The sequence below is a fragment of the Pimephales promelas genome, chromosome 17 (genome assembly GCF_988280905.1).
Source record: "Pimephales promelas chromosome 17, fPimPro1.hap1.1, whole genome shotgun sequence".
Taxonomy (NCBI): Eukaryota; Metazoa; Chordata; class Actinopteri; order Cypriniformes; family Leuciscidae; genus Pimephales; species Pimephales promelas.
In genome coordinates, this window is record NC_142785.1 from 4,203,767 (window position 1) to 4,217,840 (window position 14,074).

The 14,074-nt window shown below is 40.6% G+C and overlaps 2 protein-coding genes across 2 annotated transcripts in view; one reads left to right on the forward strand and one right to left on the reverse strand.

The window, feature by feature from the left end:
• Nucleotides 1-517: 517 nt before the first annotated feature.
• On the reverse strand, nt 518-12,398 carry aldoab (aldolase, fructose-bisphosphate A b). The gene is made up of 7 exons (XM_039657726.2): nt 12,281-12,398; nt 9,596-9,712; nt 9,243-9,509; nt 8,994-9,154; nt 3,521-3,779; nt 1,847-2,046; nt 518-1,104 (listed from the first exon to the last, which is right to left on the reverse strand). Exons 2-7 carry the CDS (start codon nt 9,705-9,707, stop codon nt 1,009-1,011), a joined length of 1,095 nt encoding a protein of 364 aa, XP_039513660.2. The 5' UTR covers nt 9,708-9,712; nt 12,281-12,398; the 3' UTR covers nt 518-1,008.
• An 856-nt stretch (nt 12,399-13,254) lies between these two features.
• itgam.3 (integrin, alpha M (complement component 3 receptor 3 subunit), tandem duplicate 3) overlaps nt 13,255-14,074 on the forward strand; it is a 33,308-nt gene continuing 32,488 nt past the window's right edge. Inside the window, 2 exon segments of the mRNA XM_089122482.1 lie at nt 13,255-13,363; nt 13,885-14,073. Coding sequence (XP_088978608.1) covers nt 13,255-13,363; nt 13,885-14,073 — 298 coding nt within the window.

Below are 14,074 nucleotides of genomic sequence, written 5' to 3' on the forward strand. Positions count from 1 at the left end.
ATTCATATCCCGCCCCGAGTGTAAAGCCTAACGTGATTGGTTGTAGCGACAACGTGCTACGATTGGTCAGCTCAACGTGGCCGTTATCTGATTGGCTTGAGGAAACGGTGGGTGGAGTCCACTTATTTGTGGATTTGTCTGCATGTCGATGCTACAAGTGTTTCAAAAATCCACAAATGCGTGAGGCGATTTACACATGCACAGAAAGCGGTTCACAAATAAATGCCAGGCAGAGTTGTGTTTGTGGCAAAAAAATAATTTGTAAATACATAGTTTTATTTGCAAATCTCATTTTATTTATTTGTGAGTTTTATATTTTTTTGTGAAACTCTTTACATTTATTTGTGGATCTTAATCTATTTATTTGTGAATTTGATTTATTTTTGTGAATCTCTTTACATTTATTTGTGGATCATGATCTATTTATTTTGAATAATGGAACAATCCTACCCCCATATGTTTTATCCTCTTTGTCGTCATAGTTCCCCACCTCTAAAAACGAGTCGTTTGCTGGGGCTGGTGTCAATAAAAGCGTTTATTGGACTCATAAGGACGTTTTCAGTTCTGAAACTTACAGGATAGTTTTATAATATGATGACCTCTTAGATGTCAAAAGCTCAAGGAAAATTTGATATCTCAGTTCATATCATCACCCCTTTAAACTAATACAAATTGCAAAGTTGCTTAAATTGATGATATAGAGATCACACATTTGTGAAGGCAATCAAACTCTATGTGTTGGTTGGTTCTTTATTCTTTTGCCAAATAAATAAAATATATAGTGAAAAAAAAAAACAACAGATGCAAAACTGTCAGGGTTGCAGCCACAGAAACAGGACAGAGAAGAATGACAGCATTAAATGGGGGCCGTCTGGAGGATTTTTTCTGCTTGGTCAGTTATTTTCTTTAATATCATTGTCAAATGACTACAGGAATAACAGCGAGTCACAGAAATGATTGATCACACTGTGTAGGTGACAGAACAGATGATCCAGTGGACGTGTTTCTTTAATAAGCGTGGTTGGCCACAAACAGAGACTCTCCCGCTGCAGCTCCGGTGTCTCCTTTGGAGACATATTTACCGATGGAAGCTGCGCTGTTGTTCTGGAGAGGAAATCAACACATGAGTTTAATAAAATATAGGAAAAGTGAACTGCATGCCAGAAATGTTTGCAAAGAATGTCACATCATTCATGCTGAAAGCGAAAATTCTGTCGCTCGACTAAATAACAGCCAATCTAATCATATTTGAGTGTAACAAGTAAAAATCCCATTCATTCATTTTCCAAAGGGGATTTGATTTTTAATACTAAATACAGTATGTCCGAGTGAATCGACTTTTTGAACAAGAAAAAATGTAGGGCATCTCTATATAATCAACATCTTTAAATCAGTAGTATTATATTTCTCAATTGTGCTTTTTCTTTATAATGGTTCATACTCCATACCTTTTTGCTTCTGATCAAAGTTTGTAATGTTGTGATTCATCTCGTAACTGGTTGGTTTTGTTAATGTCTTTGTTCACTTTCTCAAAAAGGTTTAAAAATGGCTTCCAGCTCTCTATGAAGCTATGTACAGTGGGTTTATGTACAAACGGATGGGTTTGTCTGTATTTGAATCGAACAACAAAACAACCCTGCATATTTGTGAACTGTGATTAATAATGACATTATACAGAGTGTAGTTCCAACTGTAGGTGGGGATATTTGACAGCTGCTATTAGTGGTGTGTCATACTTTACTATGCTATATGGGGCCTAAACATGCACAAACCTCAAATCATTTAAAAAGAGGAAGTGCAATACTGATCATAACTTTTAAGTGGAACTGTAAGGTTATTTACGCACCAGGGCTCTTTTGACAAATTCCTCCTGGCAGGCCTTGCCATTCTCCTTCTTGCCCCCCCAGGCTTTGAGCGCGGAGGCTTGCAGGGCACGGCCGTACGAGAAAGTGAGGGCCCAGGGTTTGTTCAGGGGACACTGGTTCATGGCGCTCAGATTGATTGAGGCCTCCTCCTCACTCTGGCCTCCGGACAGGAAGGTGATGCCTTTCAAGGAAGAAGATAATAAAGGTTTTAGTTGTGCCTACCTTGTTTCACAACAAATGGATACTTCAGATAGTAATGAATGAACTAGTAATTGAATTGTGGTATCTTTTGAGGTATCATGCTAATAATAGAATCGGTGGCTAAAAGAATTAGTGTCCAATTTACACCCCTAATATAGTCACATTTAATTCAATTTGCATTAAATTTATAGTACATGAGGTGGAATTCCTGCATTGTGGGAGTAACACACAGAAATTAAGATATAAAACCATATTTTAACAATCTAAGCGCACAGATCAAGTGCACCTATGGCGTGTCCAAATGCACTTTTGCTATTTTAACCACGGGAAAAATGGTCGGTGCACCCGGCGCATGGTAAAGGGTTGTCCATATTCTGGGTGTGTTTTGGGCGTAACGTGCAATAAACCAATCAGAGTCTCATCTCCCATTCCCTTTAAAATTCAGTTGCACTTGTGCCATGGCGGGTTCGCTATTTACATGCTGGAATTTGCGAACGGAAAAACTGAACAGTGCAAACGGATCTGCTCGTGCGCGAGGTTAAAGCGTGCGAGCAGACCAACAAGCCGGATTCCACCATATCTTTTTACATCTTTTTAGTGAAAGTGTGTAGAGTGTACGCACGTTGTGGACTCTTTAAATTAAAAATATATTGCGCCATTGACTTTCAGACTAGGTTTTGATTGGTCAATGGCGCAGTCTATTTCAGATGCCTCAAAATAGCAACACGCCAACAATGCACCTGAACAAGCCTCGTTTTCAGACCAGCAGTCCATGGGCGCACAAATGGGCGCAAATGCTAGCCTGGTTAAAACCAGACCATTCTCAGTTGTAACTGAGACATGGTTTGGCAAAGCGTCATAGACAAATCATTTCCAGAGGGGCGTCACCAGCGGACGTCACCTAAAACCAATCAGAGCGATGAAGGAGATGACGTATGCAGAGCGGCGGCCGGCGGAGAAACATCTCCGAGTGTTGTTCTTTCCTCGGTTTTTAACAAGAAGGAAACGTTCAAATCGCTTAAAAACAGATGCGACAACTGATTCAAGTGAGTGATGTTCGACGGCGGCGTCCATCTTTGTAATGTAGGCTACAAAATCTGCTTCAAAATCCCAGCGCTGTCGTCATCGTGTAAAGCCCGCCCCAACGTTTCTGATTGGTGCTGCGATTTCTGCGGACTGGAAATGGGTTTGAATGAGCTCTTTGCCAGAATAACTTTCAGAGCAAATTTAAATTAGCTGGAAGTTGTCTGTGTTTTCCCAGGCTACGCAAATGCATTTGCTTTTTAAACAATGTGGCGCAGGACGTAAAAATGATAACTGCGTCAGGCTGAAACTAGCAAAGAACGCTTGCGCCCGGCGCTACATTGCACCGGGTGTATGATAGGGCCCATAGTGTATGTTTTAATAAGATGATGAGATGCATCAGTGTGTGTTTTGGGGGGTGTTCGACTCACCGGGAACTGCTGGGGGAACCGTGCGACGCAGGGCGGTGACGGTTGCCATGGCAATTTCCTGAGGAGCGTACTTGTGGGAGCAAGAGTGACCAGCGGTCACCATGTTGGGTTTTAGCAGCGTTCCCTCCAGGTACACGTGGTGGTCCAACAGAGCCTTGTACACTGCCGCCAGAACCTTCTCTGTCACATACTGGCATCTCTTCAAGTCGTGGTCACCATCAGGCAGGATCTCAGGCTCTACAATGGGCACGATACCATGCTGCCAGAGACGACAGTAATGAATATTAATAAACCGTGAGATACCTTGTGCATACGAGTACTTCTTTTGCAATTCTTAAGGGTCACAAACAAGGGAATTTTTTAAATTGTAATCGCAATGAAATAACATGAAATAAACATAGTCTTGAAAAAGAAATAAAAAGGACTGTATTGATTGTTCACATCAACAAAAGGTGCTTTCAGTAGTTTGTTGATAATTAAAAATGAAGTCAGTTATTTTTTAAATCATCTGAATGTTCTATTACTCACATGAGATAAAGACTTCAAATAATAGTTTCCTATAAAATGTGTTTAAATTTTATATGGTGTGAAACATGAACTAAACAAACTCACCAACAGCAGTTATATGGAGTAAAGACAACTGAACAATGAAACACAAGGGCTATTTTTATACACAAATGCTGCATTCCAGTTCGCCTACTGCAACCGGATCTGGGCCGGTGTTCTGACAATTCATGCTACCCATCGAGATTTCCTACTTACCGGTTATGCGCATGTGCAGACTCAGTTTTTTTTTTTTTCACAAAAGGTACATTTTCATGTTATAATGTATAATTTCCCTTTAAAAAATGCTTACTACCATATGAATATTTGTACGGTCAGCCAGCTGAAAAGGAATAACTGAAAGTTTCAGTTACTATAAGAAAAGGTGTACTTTGACAAGTCAAAGATGAATATTTTATGATAATTTTTACTTTTCACACCGTTTTAAAAATAAAAACAGTAGTCTACAGTATACAGTAGCTACTCATAACTTAGAATTGTATTAGAATTGTATTTCATACGACTTTAATCGGCATTCTGTGATCAATTCGCGCTACGGTAGCATTTTTCGACAAGGCAGCAAAAATCGACAGAACACCGGTACTATGTAGTTGTCTGGGAAACCATTACAAAGAAAATGCTTTAAGACCAAATTCAGTATACACCTTAAAACATAATAAAACATACTCTGTACATGCAAGCAGACAAACCCAGGTTATAAACGCTACACACGTTTTCCAATTAAAAAAAAAACAATTGAAAAAACATTTAGCACATTTAGCACAATTGAGCTTATCTGCTTGCGTGTATATAGCAATGTATATCTAACATAAATAAGGTGTATATTTTATTTATTTTTTTTTTTTTTAGTAATTTATTTGATTAGGATAAACCCCTTGAGATGCAACATCTCGTTTTCGAGGGGGTCCTAAAGTAAATCACAGCCATTACAAAAGAACACGAATCAAAATAAACAAACAAAAACAACTACAATTACACTTATTTGACAAACAAGTACATACAGAACCACAAAAAAAAAAAAAAAAAAAAAAAAACGAGATATGAAAAACTTTACAACCACAAGATCAAATTGGCAGAAATACATTGTATATACAGTAGTATGTAAGCATTCTGTGTCAGCATCATACAAAACAAGAGCAGTTAGTCATAAAATAAGAAGACAAATTATTCTTAAAAATCCCAAATGAAGTGATGGATCTAATATTGAAAGGTAAATTATTCCAGTCTAAGGTGGCTTTAAACATAAAAGCTCTTTTACCAACTGTCTTCTTGGCTCGAGGGACAAAAAAATAAAGCTGACCGGAGTGCCTCAAATTATAATTTGAAGTATTAAGAACAAAATACCGTTTTAAATAAGAAGGGTAATTGAAGTGGATAATTTTAAATATTAGTTGAAGCCAATGGATTTGTCTTCTTGTATTTAAAGAAGGCCAATTAAGGGCAGAATACATTGTGCAATGATGCGTAAGAAATGGGCATCCAAGGACAAATCTGCACAGTCTATTATAGGCTGTTTTGAGACGGGAAAGGTCTGATTTTACAGAGTTATGATAAACAACATCACAATAATCAAAAATTGGAAGTATAAGTTGAGAAGCGAGTTTCTTGCGCACACTATAAGTAAAGCAATTACGAGAACGATATAAAGCATTAATTCCGTAATTGACTTTACGTAGGATATGACCAATATATATTTGATCTTTTAATGTCACTATCAGTCACATTAAAGGGAGACTCCACCGTTTTTTTTCATATTAAAATATGAAGAGTTCAGATGCAAAAGCCTCTAAGTGCCATTTGAAATTTTCTTCTTAAATGATGATTTTTATCAAACTTGTATATTTAAGTTCAGTAATTTCACTTAAATAACAATTAATAGGTAATTATCATTGCCATTTAAGTGAAATCACTGAACTTAAATATACAAGCTTGATAAAAATGATCATTCTAGAAGAAAATTTCAAATGGCACTTAGAGGCTTTTGCATCTGAACTCTTCATATGTTATTCCCTTATCTAACACGAGTTGATACATACCTCTGTCGCCTCAGTGCGTGCGCTTAATCGCTCTGGCGAGCGAGACACTTTGATAGCACATAACTAGCCCAGTTCATTCAATAGGGGCCAAGCAGAGAAGTGACCAAACACCTCCACGTTTTCCCTATTTAAATACATTTACATGAGAAGTGTAACTTGACCTAGGACGGTGACACAAAATAAAACGTTGCGCTTTTCTAAGCGTGTAAAATGGATTACTATATTGTATGGCGGAGTACCACAGCAAGTGCTTGGGAGCCCTTTGACTCGGCGTAGTAATATCATCACTCGTGAAATGTCCTCTCCACCTGCAGAGTGATGATCCTGCGTCAAGTCCATAGATAAATATACGCCGAGTCGAAGTGCTCCCAAGCACTTGCTGTGGTACTCCGCCATACTGGACATTATAGTTATACACTTGTGTATAACTATAATGTAACTGTATTTAAATAGGGAAAACGTGAAGGTGTTTGGTCGCTTCTCTGCTTGGCCCATATTGAATGAACTGGGCTAGTTATGTGCTATCAAAGTGTCTCGCTCGCCAGAGCGATTAAGCGCACGCACTGAAACGACAGAGGTATGTATCAACTCGTGTTAGATAAGGGAATAACATAGTTTAATATGAAAAAAAACGGTGGAGTATCCAGTGTTGTGCACTCGAGACTCGGACTCGGTCTCTGACTCAGTCTCGAGTCCATATTTTAATGGACTCGGTCTTGTCATGGACTCGTGTGCATTTTGACTTGGAATTGACTCGTTCTCGAACATATTGGGAGTCGGGACTCGGACTTATTCCCGAGTCCACTTGAGTCCCATTCAAAATATGTCATGATTATTACTGTATGTTAATATTTCTTTAAATTGTTGTTTGATTGAAACGTCCAATGATTGCTGACTTTCTTGTGCGCAACTGCACAGGACTTGAGACTATAACGTTCACGGCATGCAAATGCAGCAGGACCCAGGTCAGATGTGATGTGGAGCCTCTAGCTCAACTATGTATTGAAAATGTCTGCCTTATCATCCATAATTCAGTTTGCATATAAGAGCCACACAGAATTTGTGTGCAGTAATGTTATGTGAAAGAGTACTTACTGATTGTAATAATTGTATGTAATCTAATAAAATTACCTTTACACCACTATGTGGCCTTTTTACCATTACAGTGTACATGATTCAATGGTATATTTGGTTTACTGTTTGAGTATGGTGCCAATTTTATTGTTACCACCAAATATTTTACATATTCTTGAAGATATCTTTAAGTCTGGTTTGAGACCCTACCTTAGATTATCTAACCTCTCTGGTCTCGGTCTCGACTTGGACTCGACTGTCTTTGGTCTCGGTCTCGAATCGGACTCGACTCTCTTTGGTCTCGGTCTCGACTCGGACTCGACCCTCTATGGTCTCTGTCTCAACTCGGACTCGACCCTCTATGGTCTCTGTCTCAACTCGGACTCGACCCTCTATGGTCTCGGTCTCGACTCGGACTCGACTCTCTTTGGTCTCGGTCTCGACTCGGACTCGACCCTCTATGGTCTCTGTCTCAACTCGGACTCGACCCTCTATGGTCTCGGTCTCGACTCGGACTCGACTCTCTTTGGTCTCGGTCTCGACTCGGACTCGACTCTCTTTGGTCTCGGTCTCGACTCGGACTCGATCCTTTATGGTCTCGGTCTCGACTCGGTCTCGACTCGGACTCGACTCTCTTTGGTCTCGGTCTCGACTCGGACTCGACCCTCTATGGTCTCAGTCTCGACTCGGACTCGACCCTCTTTGGTCTCGGTCTCGACTCGGACTCGACTCTCTTTGGTCTCGGCCTCGACTCGGACTCGACCCTCTATAGTCTCGGTCTCGACTCGGACTTGACCCTCTATGGTCTCGGTCTCGACTCGGACTCGACCGTCTTTGGTCTCTGTCTCGATTCGGACTCGACTCTCTTTGGTCTCGGTCTCAACTCGGACTCGACCCTCTATGGTCTCGGTCTCGACTCAGACTCGACTCTCTTTGGTCTCGGTCTCGACTTGGACTCGACTCTCTTTGGTCTAGGTCTCGACTCGGACTCGACCCTCTATGGTCTCGGTCTCGACTCGGACTCCACCCTCTATGGTCTCGGTCTCAACTCGGACTCGACCCTCTATGGTCTCGGTCTCGACTCGGACTCGACCCTCTATGGTCTCGGTCTCGACTCGGACTCGACCCTCTATGGTCTCGGTCTCGACTCGGACTCGACCCTCTATGGTCTCGGTCTCGACTTGGACTCGACCCTCTATGGTCTCGGTCTCGACTCGGACTCGACCCTCTATGGTCTCGGTCTCAACTTGGACTCGACCCTCTATGGTCTCGGCCTCGACTCGGACTCGACTGTCAGTGGTCTCGGTCTCGACTCGGACTCGACTCTCTTTGGTCTCGGTCTCGACTCGGACTCGACTCTCTTTGGTCTCGGTCTCGACTCGGACTCGACTCTCTTTGGTCTCGGTCTCGACTCGGACTCCACTCTCTTTGGTCTCGGTCTCGACTCGGACTCGACCCTCTATGGTCTCGGTCTCGACTCGGACTCGACCCTCTATGGTCTCGGTCTCGACTCGGACTCGAGTGAGGTAGTCTCGACTACAACACTGGGAGTATCCCTTTAAGTGCATATCAAATGAAGTGTTTTAGAATGTCCTGCTGTTTTTAGTACTGGAAATACTGCGGCATCCCTGTATATGGAACAAAAGTGCTTACAGTTTGTTCACATATCTTTGCGTTTCTTCTTTTGATTGGCGGATTGAAACAGCTTGGATGTTTCGTGCACCAGTTACGGGACTGAGAACTGTGAATTGTGTTATGTCGTACTTGATATTCAAAGCGAAGGTTGTAAAGTGGCTTACCATCTGGCAGATGCTGGCGTAGCGGGCGAGCACATTGGCATTCTCAATAATGGCAAGACGGGAGGGAGTAGTGGGCGTGATCTTCAACACGCAACGCCATTTAGCAAAGTCAGCGCCATCTTTTTTATACTGTGTGCAACGCTCATACAGCCCATCCAGACCTGAGACGAAAATTAATATCAAAGTGTGAACATTTAGTGAAGAGAGAGAATAAAATGAATAAATTAAAGTTAAAAAGAGTGAGGTTACCCTGTGTGGTTGTCTCTCCGTTGGTGCCGGCCAGAGGTACAACACCCTTGTCCACCTTGATTCCTACCACCATTCCTCTCTCTTTAATCAACTCAGAGAAAAGCTTGCCATCATCTGTCTTTTGATAGAGAGTCTCATGGAAAAGGATGACTCCACCGATGCATGGCTTGATGCGGTCGTCAGCAGTGAAAAGCAATTGACGGTACAACCTTCTGTTCTCCTCGGTGTTCTCAGCGTTGATGCTCTGGAAGCGCTTTGCAACACTGCCTAGGAAAAAGAAAGCCACGAAATAAAGTAAGAATTCCTCATTTGGCAAACTATCATTTTGGAAGCACATCGAGTCTAAAGTGTACCTGTGGACTCATCAGCTGCAAGAATTCCCTTGCCGGGAGCTACGATCCTCTGAGCGATATCGCTCAGCTCTTTCTTCTGATCAGGGCTCAGGAATGGATACGCGTGAGGCATCTTTACTGAAAGGGGGAAGGTGAAATCAGATACAAAGTGCATGGCCAAATAAAAAGTGCTGTGTTAGGACTGTACTACACTGTAATGTTGTGGAACTTTAATTTGCATTATCAAATGGATGGTTGTTTTGAAACAGGTTTCATGATCATGAGCCAATGGTAGTTCAAACAAATCATTTCACAAGATTCACTTCATTAGTTGAGTCAGAAAAATAGCCTATTATAGACCTCAGCAGTCATGATGTATTTTTGTAGGCCAACCCTGAAGTTAACGAATAGATTTTTCCATTGGCTTTTGGGTTGTTACATGACCAATAAAAGTTTATGATTCCTACATGAGTTGTTCATCAATATAATCTGCACAAATGCACACCTTTGAGGCCCACATACAGTCACCAGAAGTAAAAAGTTAAACAAACTACACAAACTTTACCCAAGCTGGGGTCCTCAATCAGCCCATTGAAGTGCCAATGACGTAAACCATGTGGCTGGGTAATGACTCAAAGGGATGTTGTGATGAGGAAGTTGAACTATATTTTAAACTAAATACTGGGGATTTTTTCTCACAGATATTAAAAACATGTCTGCTATTGTCAGAGTTGTTTTCCTTTATTCCTCGAACACTTCTGCTTTTCTTTTTTGATGTATAAAGAAGTATTGCGACGACATGCTTAACTCGCTCTTGCCCATCTTTCTTTTCTCTCCTCAATGACTGTCACTCGCTTTCTTTTTCCCTCAAGAGTTATATAAGTGGAAAGCCTTGCTTGAGGAGGCCTACTCTCATTGTTGACCTTTATGTGGAGTATGTGGGACAAGTTTCCAGTCACCCCCTCCATCCTATCTCTGCCCTTTTTGACACTACTGCCTAACAGTTCAGACTATATATAAACTAGCAATACCAGCAACACTGGTGCTGACCAGCTGCTCTTGCATGAGGGTGATTGAAATAAGTTGATTTTTTTTTTTAAGTTTGATTTTTAAAGTATATAACACAATTTATTGTCTTTTCTTTTATTTGATACTTGATATTTGAAGCTGCTTTGATACAATCTGTATTGTGAAAAGCGCTATATAAATAAATGTGACTTGACTTGACTTATTTGAGACTGGAGTTCATTGAAATCAGATTACCAAAAACAAACACACACAAAAAAAGACTGCATGCCTGCAACCCAAATAATTGATTATTTCCCTATACTATAAGTAACCCTCAGAGACCCAAGCATTGATATCGGTGATATATTATTCTATTTTTAAATGGTTAAAATAAAAAAATGGGAAATAATATTACATATTAAATTAAATCTGCTCCTACTAGTGCCGTCAATCGATTCAAGAAAATAACTAATCGATCGTAAGATTTTCTGTAATTAATTGCTATAAAGTCTGCAATTAATCACACCTATCATTAAAGTTTTTTATATATTTTCTGTTGTAATAATTTCACAGTTAATCTACAAATTCAAAGTTATCAAACACTTCACTTGACTGTGTAAATAATAATTTAAATATGGATTAATCCTTATTAAATCTAGAAAAAAAAAATTTCGGTCAAGAGCAGTGAGTGATTTTTCTCTTCGTCTTTCGGTGTTTGATTAACATTAATGACAGACAGCAGGTTTATTAGGCTCATGTCACTTTACGAACTGTTGCACATGACATAGATCTGACACACTTCCGATGTCCTCACAACTCTTTACGGTCATTTAAGACTTAATTTTGTCGAGGATAGTCGACAAAGTGGGAATTTTGGCATACTTTAGTGCATTTTTGTCCATTCAAGCACGAAAGAGAACTCAATATGGCTGGTGTGTCTGGAGTGGTTTTCTGTGGGCATGAGTCCTGTGTGTGTCACACGGACAGGAGATTCACAGACAATGCACCAACTGATTTGAGCTCTGGTTTTGCATCTTATCGTGCATGAATGGTTTAATAGCAGTTGAATGAATGATAGCGTCATCACATAACCTAGCGCAGCCAAAGCATGATGAAAAAAATATGCTGTGTTAATTGTATTCATGTTTTTTTTAAAAAAAATAAAAATAAATAGCATGAGTAGCATGAGTAAACAGATTTATTTTGGTCTTCTTTAATACCTTAAATTCCATATTTAAATGCCAACAGTTGACCTTTATAACCACAGGCTGCGGATGCAGGCCAGATCAGTCTTCTGACATTATATTAGACTATCTTGAATAATTCCAAATAACATTACACACACACACACACATATATATATATATATATTCATACATACATTATATATACATACATTAAACGTGAATCATGTTTGATCTAAAACAGTCAGTATAGCGACTACATTGCTGGCAGATTCAAATTGTACATACGTATTTTCCAACTGAAAATTTGTTACCAAAAAGGTTCTGTCTGTTTTGTAAACATTTTGTAATCAGGAAGGAAATGCAGGTTCCTCCAGCTCTCACAAGTGTTTTGCACTGATAAAGCCGCCACAGTGTCCTGTTATTGTTCTCTTAACTAAGCTAATTAGACCTGTGATAGAATTTAATCTCAATGTCTTCTCAAGACAGTATGTATTTTAAATAATATTCTTACCTCTCTTGCTGAAAGGAGAACAGAGAAAATGGAGCAGCCCTTGAAGCGAGGAAGAGAGAAAGAGAGAGGTGAAGAAAAAAAGACCTGGATCAGACCACGACCAACCCACAGCGTGAGACTGTATTTATCCAGCATTATGACCCCTCACATTCAGCTGTCCTGCTAAAAATAGCTCCATCCTGACACTGGAGAAGAGTGGCAACATTCCCAAGCATGAAAGAAAGCGAGGGAGACAGATAAAAGAGAGGGGAATGAAGTGTGTATAGGGTGAAAAGACTAGTTTAGTGTGGGAAAAAGGTTGCAGGGAGACATCTAAAGAAGGAGAGATATAATACAAACAAGTGTCAGAATCTACAGCATGCACTTTTGTTGGAAACTTAATCTGACAATAGCAGCTTGGCGACCCTTGACCTTTCAGTGGCTTTTGAACAGATGCAGGTCAGAGCAGTGGAGTAGGTTGACCCTGTCTGAGGCTCTGGATCTTTTGTCGGTGGCCTGAAGAATAAAAAAAAAAGGTTTTTGTGTAGGTGCTATGTTATTTTCAAATGTAAAAGATAGAGCATTAACATTTTAGCAGCACTTACTGGACAGTTCACTTTGAAAGTGTCAAGAAGACACGAATCGTGGAGAAAACAACGCAATATCATTTTGTAAAAATGTTGCCGGTTGCCACAGGCACGTTTTTACAGTGTTAGTATTAAAACTAACTCTTTCCCTGTCAGCAGGGGGTTTTTTTGGGGATTTTTTTTTTTTAAATCAAAAATTGAACTGTGGGTAGGCTAAGTATCAAAAAAATAGCAACACTGTGAACTAAAAGCTGAGAAAAAATCATGTTTTTATCAAAAACTACAATGATCAAGTAGATTGCATCCATCCATTGGTGCCATAAGCCTGATAATCCCAGGTGGAGCACCGGATGATGAGCGACGGGATCACCGGCTAGAGGTGGAGCCAAGGGACACCTATGGAGGGGGATGGGGTCCAGGAGGAGCTGTATGCTGGAGGGGCCCGAGGTGGATCCATGCCACAGAGTGGAAACTAGGCAGATGAACTGGCTGACGTATGAAGAGGAGGTTGGAGGAGGCAGGACGCAGAAGACTTGGAGCTGGGCAGGACCGGCGTAGATGCAGGAGAACTGGAACTGCCTCCTCTCTGGGGCTTGTAGTCAAGACCGCCTAAACCGAGACCAGAGGGTATCGAGACCAAGACAAGACCAAGACCAAGACATACCAAGTCGAGACCAAGACCGAGACCAAAAAAGTGTTGTTGAAGCTAAGCAATAACTTGTAATATTTTGTTTTGCATTGCCTGTCTATCTCTGCCAATTTCGAAGTCTACAAATGAATCCATTCTGCAACTTTTAAATACATAAATAGTTTTAAAAACGAAATTATAAGCTTAAGTGCAGGAAACGAAAGTTGGTTGTTTTGTCGTCATGGTTACACCCACCCACACACACATAAATACACCGTTGGCTGCACGCTCAAAGTCATCTGTCAGTTGTGCTGTTACCCAAAATCTCCTGAATGAAGTTAAAACCTATTATGTCACTGATATATGTTTTACTAAAATAACTGTATATCATATGTGTTTTTTAAATCAAGTGATCAAAGTGCTCGTTGCCTCTGCTCGCGCGTTTTCTCGAGTGCGCTTCAATACCGTCGTGGATATTGCTAAATCCCCCGACCACTATGTCGGTCTGAGACAGCGAGACCTAGACAAGACCGAGAGGTCCGAGACCAAGACAAGACCAAGACCAAACACTCTCAAGGCCGTGACAAGGCCGAGACCACG